The sequence below is a fragment of the Malurus melanocephalus genome, unplaced genomic scaffold (assembly GCF_030028575.1).
Source record: "Malurus melanocephalus ecotype Western Australia unplaced genomic scaffold, MMel_1.1 scaffold_411, whole genome shotgun sequence".
Lineage (NCBI taxonomy): Eukaryota > Metazoa > Chordata > Aves > Passeriformes > Maluridae > Malurus > Malurus melanocephalus.
In genome coordinates, this window is record NW_026623643.1 from 26,140 (window position 1) to 44,654 (window position 18,515).

Genomic DNA, 18,515 nt, shown 5'->3' on the forward strand with positions numbered 1-18,515 from the left:
GTTTTGGGAGCAGGGTGTAACACAGAACCATGTCCCTCCTCCCCCCAGCCTGCTCTGACACCGACATATTGGGGCCAAGGTATCTCTCTCTAAGACATCTCCACATTGCTTGGCTGAGATAAGGACCCTGCTCTGATTAAATGCATCAAGTCGCTCCTAAAAGCAGCTTTCAGGCAAAATYTATGACTCCAGAAATGTACAACGAATTGTTGCTGTAAAAATGAAATAAAGGGGTTCATTGSTGGGGAGGACACATCTCCCACTGTGTCCTGAGGGGTGTCCAACACATGGTTCATGTCCCCAGCTCCTTTTCTCAGTGAATGCTGGATAATGAAGCGCGACTCTGATGGATTCATGTCTGCATCGAACTGATAAAAACGGCCACACAAAAAAAATCCCCTGAACATTTGTGTCCTCCCAACAGGCACAATGCTGCATTGTCCCCCAAAACAACTCTGGTTTGRCAATTGATGGAAAGGAACCCCACTATGAATTAGACACTGTACCCCTGGGCAGCACAGATTAATTTGCACGGCATTCCCGGGGGCCAGCTGAGGCTTCCCGGGCCCGGCAGGGGGAAGCATCCTATCCTATTCCATCCCTTCCCTTCCCTCCCGCTGTCTTTCCAAGGGCTGGGAACGGGGGCCAGAGCTATGGCTGGTACGTGGGAAAGCAAAGGGCCCGCCCGAGCGTGGTGCCTCATTAGCAAAGACAATTAACTGCCCCTGGATGAGAGGGCTGGAACRGGGCTGGGTGCAGCTGAAGTAGGTCACAGCCACCACGCTGGAACACCCACGGGCTGTTTGGGGACCTGGAGGGACACGGGCAGAGATGGGCAGAGTGGGGACAGGGCATGGGGTGCTCACAGGGGCACTGGGAACATGCAGGGGGACTGAATCTCCTGGCAGAGGATGCAGCCTGAAACAGAGAAACAACTCTTTTTCTGAGACATGTGGCTGCAGAGTGGAATCACGAGGCCCAGAACCGGGGAGTTTTGCTGGTGGAGCAGCAGATCTGGCGTGGCCAGGCTGGGATGGCTCCTCTGCAGGCAGCAGARCCCGGCCAGGGGAGAAAAGAGCAGCTCCAGCAGCCCAGAGCCCTGGAATTGCCCTGCACCCACAGCTCTGGAGGATCAGACTGGCCCAGCGTATGGGATGTCCCTGTCAGGTGATGTCCCCATGTCCCCCACTCACTCCCAGCCCCACCCGTGGCCCCCTTACCGCAGAGTTGAAGCGCAGGTGGCAGATGTTGCAGGAGATGAACTGCTTCTTCTTGAGCGGGGCTGGCATGCCGAAGGTGTGGCTGATCACCGCCTTCTGCACCGGGTCCATCTGCAACGGGAGGGAGGGCACAGGGCTGGGTGCCACATCCCCGGCGTGGCACCGTGACCTGGTGACCCCCAGGTCTGTCACACCCCCAAGGAGACACTGCCAAGGCTGGAAGGGGCGAGGGGCTGCATCTGCCCRGGAGCCCTGCGGCCATGGAGGCTCCCCTGCACACGCTGTGTCAGCACTGGCTCCTGTCCTGATTAAACCATTCCTGAATGCACAAAATCCACAAGATTTGAGCTTCAGTTGTGCTCTGGCAGAAGGGACGAGACCCCATCTGCCACAATGTGTGCCCCTGTCCCCTCTCTCYCCACACAGACACTCGTGACACACGTGGCGAATAAGCACTTTTTGTTTGACCTCAGCAGGAGCAGAAACCACCACAATGGGGGACAGAGGTGACCAAAATAAGCAAATGGCCATTCATTSTCCATGTGCTCCTCACCAGAGAGCTGGAATGTCCCCATGCAATGCCAAAGGCACGAGCAGGGCCCTGTGTGCCCATGGGACACCAGGGCAAGAGGGACACCAGCACTTTCTGCCATGTATTCAGCTCACCCAAGACACAGTGCCCACAAAAGCCCCTCTGGACCGCCCCACTGCTGCCCAGTCATGCCCCTCACCTGCTCAAACCCAGCAATGACAACTCCCTCCCCGGGCTGGGCACACACAGAACCACTTGGATGACCTGCCAGCAGCCGTGCCTGTCCTCCAGCCTGCCCGGGGCCGTGCTGGGGCCAAGCATGTGGCCGGTGCCAGGCCCTGGCCCTTCTGTCTCGCCCCAGGGCTCGGCCTCATTCCACAGCYCAAGCACCGAACCGCTTCCAAAAGCCATAATTGTTTTTAACAAAATGCATTTATTAAGGAAGAAAACATAAGAATAACCTCTTTGTCTGAGCGTGGCTCCAATCTATAATGCAAGTATTGTTCCCTAGCCTGTGGCACAGGGAGATTATCTTATCTGAGTCCTGCTGTCAGGAGAGCCCGGGGTTTTCAGCGATCGTATTTCTCCGCAAAGCTATTTCGCTGCCGAGACAGGTGCATCAGTCTTCGAGGCACATGCCTGGACAACAGCGCCATTATCAAGACCCCAAATTCCTTTCCAGGAGTGAGCAGAATGGTAAAAGCAGGTGATTAATGAAGTGCCTGTTTGCTATGAAATTTTACTCACTTATCTGGCATATAAACGAAGAGGCATTTGGGGTTCGGCAGAGACCTGGAGGGAGCTACAGATGGCCAAGATGCTGCTCCACGCCTGATGACAAAAATTGCAATGTGCTGCTGGGCTGCTGGGCCAGCGCTTGTTTTCCAGAGAAACATCCACCTTTTCRTTCAGAGTAGAAAAATGGTTCCAACCTTCCCAGCAATGTCAGCTACCACGGTCCCCACCAAGCATCACCAGCTCCCACCAAACAACACCGGCACCCACCGAGCACCAGCAGCTCCCACAGGCTCATCCACACCCCGAGCACCGCACCAGGAGCAGGGTGGGGGTCAGAGGAGGATGCAGAGGAAAGGGAGATGCTGGCACAAGAATATAAAAATCATGCCAGGGACCGTCTTGGCCAAATTCTGAACCGGCCAGTGAAGCCATTCAGCACTTCAGCAAAGGGTCCCCTCATCCTTCTGGTGTTATTCCAGGGTGATRGCACCAGCCTGGTCCTTTCCACCCCATGTGCTTTTGCTGAGTCCACCCTGTGGCTCAGCAAGGAGTTGTGTCCACCAGAGCACCTGCAACTGGGCAGGCACAGGACTCCCAGGCTCCCAGGGTKGGGCTGGCCAGCACACCCAGAAACTGGCTCCTTGCCCTATCCCCAGCCAGCCCAGCCAGGCACTGCAGCTGGGGGCCACTGCTATCCCAAAGTGGACACAAGCACTGTCTCAAGCCTTCAGCTGCCACCCCCAGCGTGTRCACAGGTTCTCTGCCAGAAGCACAGCCCACCTCCAAACCACACTGAGCACATCCTAAAGCCCCAAACGCGAACACAAACATCCCTCTGTCTCCTCCCCAGCTCCCTCAAATATGGAAAAGCTCCCCCAGCTCCCGTGGGGCTGGCAGGGGCTGTGTCCAGCCGTACTTACCGGCGCCTGCAGCCAGCGACTGAGGCTTTTCCCGGTGCTTTCCAGCAGAATGGAGCCGGTGACAGAGGTGGCTTTGGGCGCYGCGGTCTTGGCGAATCAAGATCCCGGCTTTATAGCCAATTCCTATTGACTCACATTACTTTATTTATCCCTGGATGTTCCTGCCGATATAAATAGCGATCCCCGCGCCCAGCTCCCTGCGGCCGCTGGGGTCAGGAGCAGGAATTCACAGGGATGCAGCATCCCTTCAGAWCTGCTGATGGGGTTTTACGAGGCGCTGCTGGGTCCTGGGGATTTGCAACATCCCAAGCTCAGGGAAGTGCCCTTGGAGCAAGGAATGTGCCTCCAGCACTGCTTTTTTCTGGGGTTTTTTTTTTTTTTTTCTTGGTTGTTGCTCTGACAGGAGGCAGCTTGGAAGGGTTTGGTTTGCTCTGGAGTAAAACATCTGCTGGGTTCGTGGGAGCCCTGTGACCTGCTCTGAGCACAGAGCGTTCTGCTGGGCAGTGCAAACAGCTCCTGCTGCACAGGGCACGGCTGAGCCCTCACAGCATCACCGGCGATGCAGAGCATCAAAAAGGAACCCTCAGATCCTGTGGTACAGCAGCTCCAACGKGCAGCGCCCTCAGCAAGGGGCAGAGCCTGACTGCTGCCCCCTCCCCTCTCCCCCAGCTCAGGCTCAAGTGGAGTCTGACCTGGCATCATGGTCACTTGGGCAGAGACAGGAGCTGCCAGCCTGGCTCAGGATGCAGGGATGCTCCAGCCCTTCATCCCGCTTCTTCAGAACTGCCAGACCCCCTAAGGATGCAGGGATTCTCTAGCCCTGCATCACACTCCTCCAGAACTGCCAGCCCAGCTCAGGCTGCAGGGATGCTCCAGCCCTTCATCCCGCTCCTCCAGAACCACCAGACCCCCTCCAGAGCTGGCTCAGGATGCAGGGGTTCTCCAGCCCCACATCCCACTCCTCCAGAGCTGCCAGCCCAGCTCAGGATGCAGGGATGCTCCAGCCTTACATTCCGTTCCTCCAGAGCTGCCAGACCCCCTCAGGCTGCAGGTGTTCTCCAGCCCTATATCCCGCTCCTCCAGAGCCACCAAACCTCCTCAGGATGCAGGGATGCTCCAGCCCTATATCCCATCCCACTCCTCCAGAGCCACCAAAACCCCTCAGGATGCAGGGATGCTCCAGCCCCACATCCTGTGGGATGGAAGCTCTGCTCTGGCTCATCCAGAGCTGCCAGCCCAGCACTCTCTGAACCTCACCCAGCCTCCTTCGGCCAGCATGGACACACCCCGAAGGGGCAGCTTTTGAGCCCCAGACAATCAACCTGCATCACTGAGATTAGAGTGGCTGTCTCCAGGTCCCCAGMCTCCCCTGGCACCTCTGTCCACCTCTGACGCATCCTCTGTGACAGGAGTTCACACAGAGCACAGCAGCCCCGCGACACTCTGTGGCTCCAGCAAGCACCGGATTCGTTTTCCAAATTGCACATTTTTTTTAAAGCAACAAACGTGGGTGAACACACGCCGAGGCAGCGGCAGGTGGGAGCCAAGAGGAGCGAACAACAGRCGCTGGGTCAAGTTCACTCCTGACTCCAGTGACTAAAAAAAGAGCCCAGACAAAGAGCAGGAACTATAATGGCATCAAAACCCCTCCTGTCCCCTGTTCCGGCTCGTTAGCCCGGGGAGAGGCTGGGCCGGGGCTTCAAAGAGCTTAAAGAACTCAAACATGCCTGAATCCTATTCAACAGCAACAGGAATCCTGCACTTAATTTCTGAACCTCTTTGAGGATCTCSGTGATAATTTGCACCTTCCCAGCACGTTTAAGCTCAAAGCCATTCACAAAAGGCTGACAAGCAGGGAGAGGGCTCGGGGAAAGTCCCGTTTCCAGGCTCATGAGAGAAAACAATGGGYATTTACTGAACCCCAAAACACCGCTGTGGTGGTGGAGAGGGGGAGCAGCCCCCGGGCTCCCTGCCTTTTCCAGAGCCAAACCTGCTCCACAAAAATTCCAGGCAGCACCCAGAGMCCGCCGTGGGGCTGGGATCAGCCTGGGGGAGTGGAGTGACAGGGGGAAAAYACCATTTCACAGCGACACAGTGGAGTGTCCGTGGCCACATCTTTGTCAGTTTAACTGTCCRATGGGACATCTCTAAAGAAATGTGTCATTGTCCACCCTGGGTATCTGGGTTAAGGTTGGGGACCTGGAGCCCAAGAAAGGGGTGGGAGCAGCCCCCCAGCACTCTGACTCCCCCAACACCCACAGCCCCAGCCACATTCCTCATATCTGCAATGCATTCTCTCTCTTTCTTTGCTTTTCCTTATTTAATTTTCAACTAATGAACTGCTCTCCAGAGCTACTTTATTACTATTGATTCCAGGGGCAAAATCCAATTGATCTTGGTTAAAATGAGCCATGTTTTTAATTCTGGTACTGACAGGCRCTGTCTGGGCAGGAACCTCTCCCAGCTGAGGGCAAAGTGGGTGTCCAGCAGCCAAAGACCCCAGGAATTAAAGCARAAACTGCCTGGTGGGGTTCAAGGAGCAGTGCTATGTAGAGGAGGGACTGCTGCAGGGCAGGAGGGGTTTAGCAGCAGATTCCCACCCACTCTGGGGACTCACCGTGTTGAAGTTGGGGAAGAGGTTGAGTGGCGATGTCCCGTTGAGCCTGAAGGTCAGAAAGTGCTTGATGTCCAAGGGAGGGTGGAGAGGCCGGCCAGGAATGGGCAGTGACGCTAAGAGGGGGCTGCTGTGTCCGGAGGGACCTGGGCAGGCAGAGGGAGAGAGCAGCGTTAGCACCGRCGATCCCTGCTCACAGCAGGACATKAAACACAGCACGYGGGGACATCTGCCATGRACTAGRGACMCYCCCAGTGAATTGTCCCAGCCCAGGGTGGCCCTGGGCACCCCTTTGCCTTTCAGGCTCCAAACCAGCACCCCAGTTCGAAGCTGGACGCTGTCACCTCCACATCAGAGCGTGGAGATGCACAGGAACCTGAACCCTCTGAAATGTGTCCAAACCTYCCCCAGGGAAGCAGCCCTCACATCTGYAATGCATTCTCTCTCTTTCTTTGCTTTTCTTTATTTAATTTAATTAAATCAGGCTTCCCTGGGCTCTCCCATGGAGCCATACAGCCCTGGGCTCCCCCACATCAGCACTGGTGAGGTTTTGGCTGCCAGCAGCAGCTGAAGGATGGGGGTACGGGCTGAGCTGCCCCCACTCTGGCGGTACAGCCGCCGCTCCCCGTCCCCCGCAAACGAACCACGCGCCGCAGCGTGAGGTTTAAAAATAGCCTGGAGTTATTAATAATGTTCTGTTTGAACAGAAAACACCCGTGGGATGGAGGGAAGGAGCGAGGGAAGGCCAAGCAGAAGGATCTGCCTCCATCCCAACTCGGGCTCATCACAGATGATGAGCACTGGAAAGCATCGTCCGAGTGGCAGAGGGAGCCCCTGACCAGCTCTGGGAGCAAGGAGGGGAAAGCTACAATTAAAAARTGAATTAATTAATCAAACACAATAAATAAGAAACGGTTTCAGAGTGCTGTGAGCCACAAGAGCTCATTCACATCCCACATGGCTTCACACCCCCTCCAACCCACCCACGGCCCCATCCCTTTGCCTGCAGCAAGGACGAGGTCAACACTCCTTGTTCCTTTGGATTTTTTTGAGGTTTGGGTTCTTTTTCACCTCAAAGGCATCACATATCCCTTGAGCCAGCACCACACAACCCCTCATGGTAGGGTGACAGTGGCCAGCACTCAGGGCATCAGGGACAGTGACCGTCACCTCTTGTGACAGCACCAAGTCCCCTCCAGCCCCCTGCACCCCAACGCCGGCTCTGCAGAACAAGAACCCCAGGCTGGTGCTGCTCCCCACCCACCCCACGCCGATCCTGGCTGGTGCAGGGGCTGAGACACGCATCTGAAATTCAAAGTTTGAGAGGTTCCCTGGATTTGAGCAGCGAGCTCGTCACCAGCCCCACGGGCACCAACGACCTCTTTGTGGGCGAGCGCATGCGGCGGCTCTGCCACGGTGCCGGAGCCATCCCTAAGCCAGGCCTAACTCCGGGGAGGAATTACAGTTTGCTTCATCAGGCGTGCACTGATCGAGTTAATTCCAGAGCAGCCCAGGAGGGAAATCTGTGAAACCGCTTAAAAATAAATAAATAACGTTGCAGCGGCAGCGGGCAGGACTGGGTGAGCGGTGCATAATTAACCTTCTGTAGCGTGAAACAGTATTTCTACATCAAATCATCTGAGACGGCCRGGCCGGCGCCGGAGGAGCTGCCCTGGGACCCCCCATGCGAGAACAGCAAAGGCATTTGGGGCTGGATCACGAGGGGTGCCACTCGTCACCGTCAGTGCCATTTGCAGTGGCCATAAAAGCACAAAATTTACATATATAAATRTATGAATATATGTATAAATAAATAAATATAAATATATACATATATATAAAAATGCATACAAATAAATATATATAAAAATATAAATATATATATATAAATATATATAAATACATAATGACTATATAAATAAAAATTAAAATAAATATAGATATATAAATATATGTATGAATATATATATGTATGAATAGAACTATAACTAAACTAAATAGAGATAAATATAAATATAAATATAAATATAAATATAAATATAAATATAAATATAAATATAAATATAAATATAAATATAAATATAAATATAAATATGGAACAAGAGGTGGGTGATCACCTAAACCCCCCAAAATTAGTAACTTAACTACAAAAAGGGATGCTGCAGCTCAGCTAACACTGCAGGCTGAAGGGTTTTCCTGCATTTGTCAGGCACAGGACGGGTGCTGAGGGGACACAGACTCTCAGGATCGGCCACCACCTGCATCAGCTGCTGCCCACCAACAGTACAGACAAGACACTCCAACCACTTTGGTGCATCCTTGAGCTCAAATTTATGGATTAAACACATTTCTGGACTGGGATAAACCAGGCAGTTGAAATGAGCTCAGAAACCCCAGTGAGACTCTGTACAGGGACAGGTCCTTTCCCACCTGGCTTTGTTCCTGAAGCAGACAAGACCAGGAAGAGGAAGGAAGAGGAAGGAAGAGGAAGGAAGAGGAAGGAAGAGGAAGGAAGAGGAAGGAAGAGGAAGGAAGAGGAAGGAAGAGGAAGGAAGAGGGCTGAGGCTGCCCCAGGGAAGCTCCCCAGCATGTCACAGCACCCTGCGTGATGCTCTTGGGACACCTCCCCAAGGTCATGGTGCCACGGCACTGTGGGTCCTGCCTTACCTTTGCTGCAGGGCAGATTCCGGCAGCAGCTGAGGGCAGTATTTTTAGGTATTAATTAGACACTCAATTACGGGGATTTGCTTTTTGGGAGAGTGGCAGGGCCCCAGGTCTGTATAGAATGACACGACCTTACCCAAGGTGACGGGCAYGGCCAGCAGCGGGCAGGGCTGTGCTGCTCCAGGGACACAGCCCAGCTCTGGAGCGGGGTGTCCTTTGTCACAGCCCTGCTCTGTCACCCCCGTTTGGGCACAGGAGCCCCCATTTTCACAGCAAACACTGCGGGTTCTGCTGGGACAGGGCACACTCCAGGCTCCGTGGAGCGTTCCAGGGGGCTGGTGTAGGGCAGGGAGCACAGGATCCACGTGTTCATAGCCCAAGGACCTGCTGGGATGATTTTCCCCAATCTCTGTGCCCCCCCAGTCCCACAGGCAGGGTCCAGGCCTGACCAAGAGGTGCCAAAGCCACGATATCCCCACTGTGGTGATGTATGTCCTCTGCTTGGGGCTCAGCCAGAGCCTCACAGCCTGCACATCCTCTACCAGGGGCTCATCCCCTTCCCAGCCCAGTTCCTGTCCCGCAGCCAAGYGACTCTTGTAGAATTTMAAGSCGTGTTTCAACCCTGTATTTAACCRAACTCACCTGAGCTGTACCTGGCTGCCGTCCCCAGCCTGTCCCCACCGCTCCACTCTGCACAGCCACTGAGCACACACACCTGCAGCRGGTTTTCCCGGTCCCTGAGAGGCAGAACAGAGCAACTGTTGTGCTCTGACACCCWCCCGAGGCTCTCAGAGCTGCCTGTGAATCCACTGCAGGTTCTCACACCAACACGAGCCTGCCAAGGACCCATCCCCGCAGACGCCGCTGCCTCGGAGAGCATCTGGCGCCGAGTCTGCCCGGGCCAGATGGAGACGGGAGCTGTTTATTCACACGGAGGCTCCCTCCTGCTCGGGAGACGTTCTCAGCAAATTCTGATGGTGTCTCTAAATCCTTACCCAGGGCTTTAAAAGCTTTTGTCTCCGGCCAAGYGTGTTTCCAGCCGATGCCAAAGGCTGACGGGCAGAGCAGAGGAGCAACGCCCAGCAACAGCACTGGACCACGAGGGCAGCACCAGTGCAGCCCCAGCACCTCTGGGATCAGGACCAATCACCCCAGCATAAAGAAAATAACATTTCAGAGGAGAAATATGAGCTAAAAACCTGGTCCCAAAAGGAGGTGTTGAAGGGCTTTCTCTCAGACTGCAGGTTGCCAAGAGCTCAGGATGCAAAGGGAACTTTGGGATGTSAGGATGTTTTAGAAAGAACAGGAATTAGCTATTGATTGTTTTTGCACCCCTGCTCATAATTTATTCTGTCTTTGCAAAAGAAAAAAAAAAGTAGTTTTAGATATCTTTAAACTTTAGGAAAATTAATATAGACCTTTTTAATATAGACATTTATATATGTATATTTATATATATACACACATACACATATGTACACAGTGATGCATTTAAAGTTACTATTTCCTCAGCCATTACARTATCATTCCCCTAAATCTCTTGCTCTTGAAATGATCATGACTTGATGCCACTGCTAAAAATACCCTGTGCTGTGCACAAGGAACACCAACACGGCACCGCCAGGCATGTTGGGGTCGGCGCAGAGCTGGGAGGGATGCGCTGCCTTTTCTGCATCTGCTCTCCAGGCTCCGGAATAACAGAAATCCCACGTTTTTGCAGAGCATTAAGCAAAAGCTGCTGGGTATCTTTGTGCAAAGGCAACGTGACATTCGAGCTCAAGAGCTCAGCCTTCATCTCCCTAAAACAAAGCAATGGCAAACCCTTGGGAAAAAGCTCGTCGCAATTTGGGATCTCCGGTGGCTGCGGGATTCTGAATTCTGGGTGATGTTTGGGAGATGAGGGAAGGGTCCAGCTTTGAGGAGGATCCTGTTTTCTCTTCCCAGCACTGAGCAGGTCACCACCCCTGCAGCTGCCCGGCCCCAGTGGTGACCAATGACACGGAAAGGGGCGTGGAGTCAGTCCAGACCCCGGCTCGTGCCCTGGTGCTCAGCCCTCAGCAGCCACGCTCACTTCACCTGTGCCACGATGAACCCAGACTCCCTCATGCTCTCATAGTACTCGATGGCCAAGGCAAAGTTAAACTCGCTGATGGCCGGCCCATCGATGGCGATCTTCATGAGGTCGGAGAGCCCCTCGTCCTTGGCGTGGCGCGACCGGCCGCGCTTCAGCAGCTCCCGGCCACGGCTGATCTTCTCGGCCAGGACCGAGCCCAGCGGTAAGGCCAGGGCGATAGCTGCCAGGATAGCAAAATCTGGAAAGAGTTCATGCATCTCAGAGCTGCTGTAGACCAGCTTGACGCAGAGATCCTTGAAGGAAAGCTGGCTGAGGCTGAAGACGATGCGCTTGAAGAGGGGAAAATCGCTCAGCGCCCTCTCGCTCACCACCACCCGCGAGTACACCYGCAGCAGGAAATTCAGCTCGCTGACCCCATAGCTGCCGATGTCCTCCAGAGACTGGGGGTAGCACTTGGGGTTGAAGATGGCCGAGAAGGAGCTGAYGGCCTCCAGGACGCTGCTGGGGAACCTGTCCAGCAGGTTGCCCCGCACCCTCTCCAGGTAGCTCTCCTTCAGGCGCTCAAAGTGCTTCAGGTGCACTTGGGAGCAGTTGGCCAGCTCGATGCCCTTGTAGTAGAGGCGGCTGTCACCCTCCTGGCCATCCTGCGGGTGCGTGTTGGTCTCACCCAGGAACTCGCGGAGGTTCTGCCCGCTGSTGCTCTGCTGCGCCTGCAGCGTGGTGGCCGTGGCCGAGACGATGGGCTTCAGGATGGAGAGGTCGAAATCCTCGATCTGGAAGAAGCGGCTGAGCTTCTGGAAGATGGGGAGGACGTCCAGGAGGATCTTGGTGAAGGCCACGAACTGGAACTTCTTGAGYTCTTCGCAGAGGCYGCGGGCCACGGGYGAGCGCTCCGCCTCGCTCTCCAGSAGCAGCACCAGYGTGGGCCACGAGGAGTCGATGGCTTCTACAGCAGGGAAGAGAGAAGTCCAGTGGATGGCTTTGGGGCTCCCGAGGTCTATCTCACACAGGTCCAGGACTCTCCGCAGCTCCTGTAGGCTATCCCCTTCCCGCTGGAAGCTGGAGTAGAGCCTGTACACAGCATCCACGGTGGTCTCGTACTTCTGCAGGTACTCGATGGTGCCGATGGTCTCGGCCAGCAGCAGGGAGGTGCCGTGGGACAGGCAGTGCACCTCGGTGAGGAGCGGGCAGAGCGAGGTCAGCGCTGTCCCCACCCCGCTCAGCCGCTCGGCCACCAGCGAGGCGCTGTCAGCGCTGAGCCACGTGAGCTTCATGCCGGGGATGCCGAAGGAGCGCATCACCTCGCCCACCTTGCCTGCCACGGTGGAGGCCTCCCCTGTGGGCAGCTCGAAGCTGCCCAGGAAGGTGGTGCAGGTCTGCCCGTTGCATGGGGAGACGGTGGTGGTGAACACGGCGAGGCTGCGGTGCTCCAGGACGTCCACCGTCTCGTCCACCACCAGCCCGACGAACGGCGAGGCTTTGATCCTGTGCCTGTCCTCGTTGTGCAGGACTTTGGCAATGGCTGCCTGGGCCGGTGGAAGGAGGGGCGCGGGGAGGGAGAGAGAAACACAAATGAGGTTCAGAGGCAGCGGGATTTGTGTGGCACACGGCGAGCAGGCGTGAGGGCCAAGCCAGGGAAAAGCCCTTACACCCGCTGCACACACAGAGGATGGAAATCACCTCCTTTTCCCCTAACAAGCTGCCTCCTCCTGCTCCTTTCTGACAGCTCAAGCACCATGGGAAGTTGCTGAGAGCTTGGGAGTTCCTGCTCTGAGTTTGGGGTCAGAGACCACGGCTACAGCAGGACACAACACCACTGACCCCCAGCCCCCAACACCCTGTCCCCAAGCCCCCATCTATGCCAGCAATGAGGCAGGACAGCAGRAACCCACTTCCCCCATGCAAATCCAGCAGTTCCACTTCACTGGCCCAGCAGGGACAAGAGCAGCAGAAAAACTGCAACATTTTTTTTCATCTTTACTCATTTTACTCACACTCCCCCCATTTCAGGCAAACTCCCTGGTTTGTGGAGGGAAAACTTCCTCTGTGTGTGTGAGTGCTGCAAGGATCACCACAGGCTGGGAAACCTAATTAGTGGGTTTAGTCTATCTGCAGCAAAATAAGGCTCTGCAGAGAGCTGAAAAGCCTGGCAAACGGCCAAGCCTCGCTAAAAATTTAATTTGATTTTAGCAGCCATGAAGCGTTTGTAAAACTCAGAAAATCCTTTCTAAACTCCCCGGCTACTTGATCTCCCCAATCACTCMGTTTAGGGCAAAAGAGGAAAACCCACAGTGCTCTTGTGCTAATTGAACCCCTGAGCTTTCATCCTGCAAAGCAAGCCCGGCAGGCTCAGGGAGCTCCTGTGTGGCCGGTGGACACGGGCACTGTCCAGCTTGGCCAAACGCGGTCACAAATCACCGTCCGGCCGGTGCAGACCCCCAGCCCAGCCCCCCAGGCACACACCTGCATCCCCCTGACGCTGCCAGGGTGGTAGTACTCGCTGTGCTCCGAGGCCAGCAGCGCCTGGCACAGGTTGAACTTCTGGAAGCTGAGCAGGGAGGAGCACTTCTCATCCGGGATCTCCTCCTTGGCCATCCAGTAGACGGTGGTGAGGACGGCCACCTTGGCGGGGTTCACCTCCACCTTGATGAGCGAGCGCAGCTCGGGGTGGTGGCCGTGGACGCGGGTCTCGAAGGCCAGCTGCTCCCGGTTCACGGCCAGCGCCTGGCGGTGCGCGCCGGAGGTGACGTGCCGCAGCAGCGCGTGCCGCTGGAAGTTGTCCGTGCCCACGGTAAAGGCGTTTTCCGCTTTACCGTGCTTGTTCTTCACCAGTGCCTGCCGACACTCTACGCAAAACATGAGCTTCCTCTCATAGTCAAACTCCAGCCAGGTGAATTCTTCCTTCCAGTGCTCATTGAAATAGCGTTTACACTTTTTATTGGAATTGGAAGTTTCCCCAGCTGGTTTTTTCCCTGGAGGCACCATGCTGCTGTGGCTGGGGAATCAAACACTACGGTTGAGCCGCACTGTGCCCCGAGGAGCAGCCTGCACATTTAATTTAGTAAGAAGGTCTATTACCACTCTCCTGGTCCGACTGGAGATGAAAGAGACACAAGGGAAAGGGATTAGGGCCCTGCACGCCTCAGCYGGGGCTCAGCTGTGGTGGCACAGCGATGGTGGCACGGTGACAGTCGCAGTGATGGTGGTGCTCAGGGCAGGCCAGGCTGTGTGACAGCCCCAGCACCCAGCTTGACGGATCCCACCAAGCACCTCATAAACATCACCAGAAGCTCTCGGTGCCTCTGGTGGGACTGGCACACACACACACATGTGGTCCTGTCACCACAGGAACACCCCACATGCTCCCCCTCGAGAATCCCTCTCCATGGTGTTGGCACTGGGAAGGTGAGGAAAAGCACTTACACACATAACCAAACCAGAAACTGAAGGGTTTAAACATCCACTCGACCCCCTCCCTGCAGTTCAGCCCCACTTGCTGTGATTCCTCCATGAACCAGACTAAAAATCCAAACTGAGCCTTTATAAAGGTGGTGGGAAGAGGTGGAGGAAGAGCCCGGGGCAGTGTGGGGAAGAGGGAGAACCAAAATGCAGAGGGAAAAAAGAAAGAACATGGACACTCAGCAGCGGGGAAAYTGGGGAATACCATCAGTCCACGTGACTTGTGGAGACACCGATGAGGAACTTGGGGTTTTTCAGAAGAACAAGCCCCCAAACCAGAGCCATCACCACAGTGCTGTGGGAGCAGGGGGAAGGAACCCTCACAATTTAGGTGTTGGAAAAACACCACGACTCAGCACTGTGAATGCCAATTCCTACAGAGCCGGCGCTCCCCACAGGGTGCCCCTGGAGCCACCGGCACCGCAGTGGCCCTGTCCCCAAGCCGGGCGGGCATCGAGCTGCCTGGCTGCCATGGGATGGACGGTGCATGGCCTCAGGGGGTGGATTCCTGTGCTCTTTCCCCGTCACTGACCCCATTCTCTCCCAAGCCATCCCCACAGCCCCCCCTCCCAGCACTCCCTGCTGCCTTGGAAAAAAAAAAAGAGCAGCAATTAGTGTGTGGGATGCACGAGGCCGGGGCGGGGGTTGGGATGGAGCAGAGCGCTGCAGCACCCCTTCCCACAGCACCCATCCCCGCAGCACCCGTGGTGCTCTGGCACCAGCCCAGCACCCCTCGCTGCTGCTGCTGCCCACGGCCGAGAGCTGCGCTGCGCATCGGGGCGGACTCGGCAGCAGCTCGGGATGGGGGTTACGCTCCGGTCCCCACACCAGCCTGCTTCTCCCCCCGCCGGGAAGTTTGGGCAGGAGCAGGATTTACACGTGAGAGGACAAGCCGCTGCCCTGACCCTTGTCCCCGGAGCATCAGCCCTGGCCGCCGTCCCCCCGGTGCCCGTGAGGGTGAGCGGAGCAGCCCCAGCGCCCAGCCCAGCGTGCCCACCCCGCTCAGCCGCCCCTACATACGTACCATGGAAAAGCTGCCATAAGCTTTGGGGTGGGGGGGCTCGCAAACTTCCCAGATTTTGGTTTTTAAATAGAAAAAAAAAGGAAAAAAATCTAATTTAAAGGAAAAAAAACCAAACAAAACAACAAACCCAGCCAAGCAACGCAAAGCCAGAAATAACCCAAAAAGCAGCGGGGTGTTTGGGAGGCGGCACCAMCCCCCGCCCCGCAGCCCCCGCGGCCCCGAGCAGCGGCGGCTGCGGGAACAAAGCCTGCGGCGGCCGCCCGCGCTCACGGGAGCACGGGAGCAGCCATCTTGCTGCGAGGACCGTCTGGCTCACGGATGCTCCCGGCAGCCCACGGCGGCAGTGGCCACTAGCGGTGGCCGCGGTGGGGAAGGCCGCGTGGCCGTGGCTGGGCCGCGGGGACACTGGCCGTGGTGGCGGGGCCGTGCGCTCCGGTCGCCGCGGGGGGAAGGGGAGTGCACGGAGCCGTGCCCTGTGTGCCTGCCACGGGCTCACTGCGGGATGCTCACCCGGGGGATGCTCACCCCAGGGATGCTCGCCCTGGGAATGCTCACCTGCGGGATGTTCACCCCGGGGATGCTCGCGCAAGGCATGCTCACCAGTGGAATGCTCACCCCGGGGATGTTCACCCACCGGGATACTCCTCCACGGGATGCTCACTGGCGGGATGCCCACCCGAGGGATGCTCACCTGCCGGGATGCTCACCCCGGGGATGCTCACCCAAGGGTTGCTCACCCGCGGGATGCTCACCGGCAGGATGCTCACTGGCGGGATGCCCATGCGAGGGATGCTCACTGTGGGATGCTCACCCGAGGGATGCTCATCCCAGGGATGCTCACCTGCTGGGACCCCTTCCCACAAGGTGTGAGGAGCGATGGGCAGTTGCTGCCCCGGATCTCTTGGCCGAGAGCTGGGCACACACAGCAGGGTGAGCTGCAGGAGCGTTTGCATCCAGCCAGGACTGATGTCCCCAAGTTTTGGCAGAGCCAAGAGCCCTGCAAGCAGCCCTGGGCAGAGCAGCCCCCAGCCATGGACACGGAGTTTTGGCAGGATCCAAGTCCAAGCTCTTTAAGGAGCACAACAAGGTGTTCCTGCTTACCTGCACTCCTGGGCCGTACCTGCAGGGCTGGGGCTGAAACCCAGCCCCTTGTCTCAGAGCTCCCTAACGAGCAGAGGGGCTCCTTACATCCCCAAAAACTTTCTTTTACCAAKAAATGCAGGTGAAATTTAGAGCACCCAATTACTTCCAGAAAGAGGATTTTTTGCCACCTTTACTTTCCCCAAACAATGCTCCTGAGGACGATGGAATCCCAAGGGGCACCAATGTCTCCTGGGACACTGATGGGAACCCAACTCCTTGTTCCCCAGCACACACCCCGTGCCTGGGGGGTGACGGATGCTCTCACCAGACTCGTCCTTCTCCCGGAGTGGAGCTGGGATGTGGCCCACCGGAATGTGCCTGGATTAGGAGCTGCATTGTACCTGGCTCCGGCTGGCTCTGCACTAGGGGGGTCTGGCGGCCCCCGGTGAATTCCTCTCTTTAGGCTCCTCCACATATCCCGRGGCAAGAGGCTCTTCCTGCTCTGAGAACATTCTTACCGAGCCATCTCAGCCCAGGGTTAATGAGAGCAGGAGATGGTGAAACCAGAGCCGGCTCCCGGGGTGAAAACACGCCAGGTTTATTCTTGTGCTAATGCCGCGAGGAAAGAGGATTTGAGCCTTTTTAATGAGTTTTTAGGCAGGAGCCTGCTGCATCCCCTGGTCCCATCCCCTGGTTCCCAGCATCCAGAGCAGCACTCAAAGGTCGGTGGCCCAAAGTGAGCAGGGGCCAACTCCATTATCCATGGGGACCCCTCCACTGAGATCTTCCAGAAAGACCAGGATTTCCAGATGAGAGCATCCTTGCTCTGCCTGCTCCATTTCAAGGGGCAAGGCTGAAACCACTGATCCCTTCTGCCCCACACACCCATTGCTGCTGGAAGCCTCAAGCTTTAACCTGAATTTTGGGCAGCACTTGCAGGATGTCCCTGACCCTGCTGAGCACCCTGCCGGATGTCAGACGTCCTTCCTAAAGGAACTGGAGTGGAGATTCTCCTGTTTATCCCCGTGCAGCAGCAGCAGCCGCCTTGGCTCGAGCTGGTTGTTGCTATTTTTCCCRACTCCTGAGGAGCTGGGTGGGCAGGTGCCCCGGCGCACCAGCACATCCATCATCCGCACGGCACGAGGGCGGCGGCAGCCATGAGCCACACTTTCCATCTAAGCCCCAGTTTCCACTGGCATCCCACACCTCCAGCAGCCAGAGCAGACCCCAGGCACGCAGCTCCCACCAGGATGCTCCAAACCAATCCCTGGCACCCCTTCCAGCACTCCAGCCCCACATCTATGGATGGCCGCCGGGCATGTTTTTTCCTCCATCTCTAAGAAGCTGAGCAGAAGACACCAAACCCAAGCATGTTGCCCCAAAAAATTTTTAAATCCCCGAGTCCAAAGATATTTATGAGATTTTGTTTCCATCCCTGCTCTAAGCCAGCCAGGCTCTGGGAAATGACGCACGCTCTTCCCGCAGGGAAGCGGAGGTGCTGATGTTCCCAAAGCTGCTGACCACAGGGAGCCCCCTCCCAGCTCTCTCTCCCACCCACCTTTCTGTGCCTCTCTCCATCAGCCCTCTCACCCCTGGCCATGCCAGGGCATGGGGTAGGGAAGACCCAGCACCCTGAAGGTCCCTGCTCACCCTCTGCACCCAAAACCCCAGCTGTGACAGCCCCCAAAATGAGCTGGGAGCGCTCATGGGAGGGAGGACTCATGGGAGCTGCCCGGCTGCATCCCTCGCACCCGAAGGTGGTGACAGCTCGGTTCAATCTCTGCCGTGTGTAGCGGAGGGGGGAGGCTGCCTGGAGCCGCTGTCTCATGTGGGAGAGAGCACCCGGCACCGTGTCAGCTCAGCCAAATTAAAAATACTCCTGCAGCCCCCGGGGCTGATGCCTGGACGGGCGGATCTGGCAGGGACGTGGCCTGYGGGATCTGCAGATGCTGGAAGGGACACGGGGAGGAGAAGGGGATGGGGCACACACTGGGGCACCCCAGAATTTCCCAGCGGGGTCCCAGCTCTCTGCACAACTCAGGGTGGTCAGGAGAGTGTTCCTCCTCTGCTGTGGGGCCCTTCCAGCCCCACTGTGGGCACAGAGACTCTGCTTCTGGCACTCTCAGGTCCTTGGGGAGGGGTCTGRGAGGGCAGTGGGTCACAGATAGGGAACATGGGGTGCTACTG

The 18,515-nt window shown here is 56.6% G+C and overlaps 2 protein-coding genes across 3 annotated transcripts in view; both read right to left on the reverse strand.

Annotated features, from left to right (window-relative positions):
- ZNF385C (zinc finger protein 385C) overlaps positions 1–18,515 on the reverse strand; it is a 59,974-nt gene that overhangs the window by 6,940 nt on the left and 34,519 nt on the right. For both annotated transcript variants that reach the window (XM_057379583.1, XM_057379582.1), the window contains 2 exons: positions 6,028–6,170; positions 1,221–1,331 (listed from right to left, as the gene is read on the reverse strand). In XM_057379583.1, coding sequence (XP_057235566.1) covers positions 1,221–1,331; positions 6,028–6,170 — 254 coding nt within the window. The remainder of the gene's footprint in view (positions 1–1,220; positions 1,332–6,027; positions 6,171–18,515) is intronic.
- CUNH17orf113 (chromosome unknown C17orf113 homolog) lies at positions 10,029–15,547 on the reverse strand. Its single transcript, XM_057379580.1, has 3 exons — positions 15,246–15,547; positions 13,226–13,856; positions 10,029–12,288 (listed from the first exon to the last, which is right to left on the reverse strand). Exons 2-3 carry the CDS (start codon positions 13,745–13,747, stop codon positions 10,756–10,758), a joined length of 2,055 nt encoding a protein of 684 aa, XP_057235563.1. The 5' UTR covers positions 13,748–13,856; positions 15,246–15,547; the 3' UTR covers positions 10,029–10,755.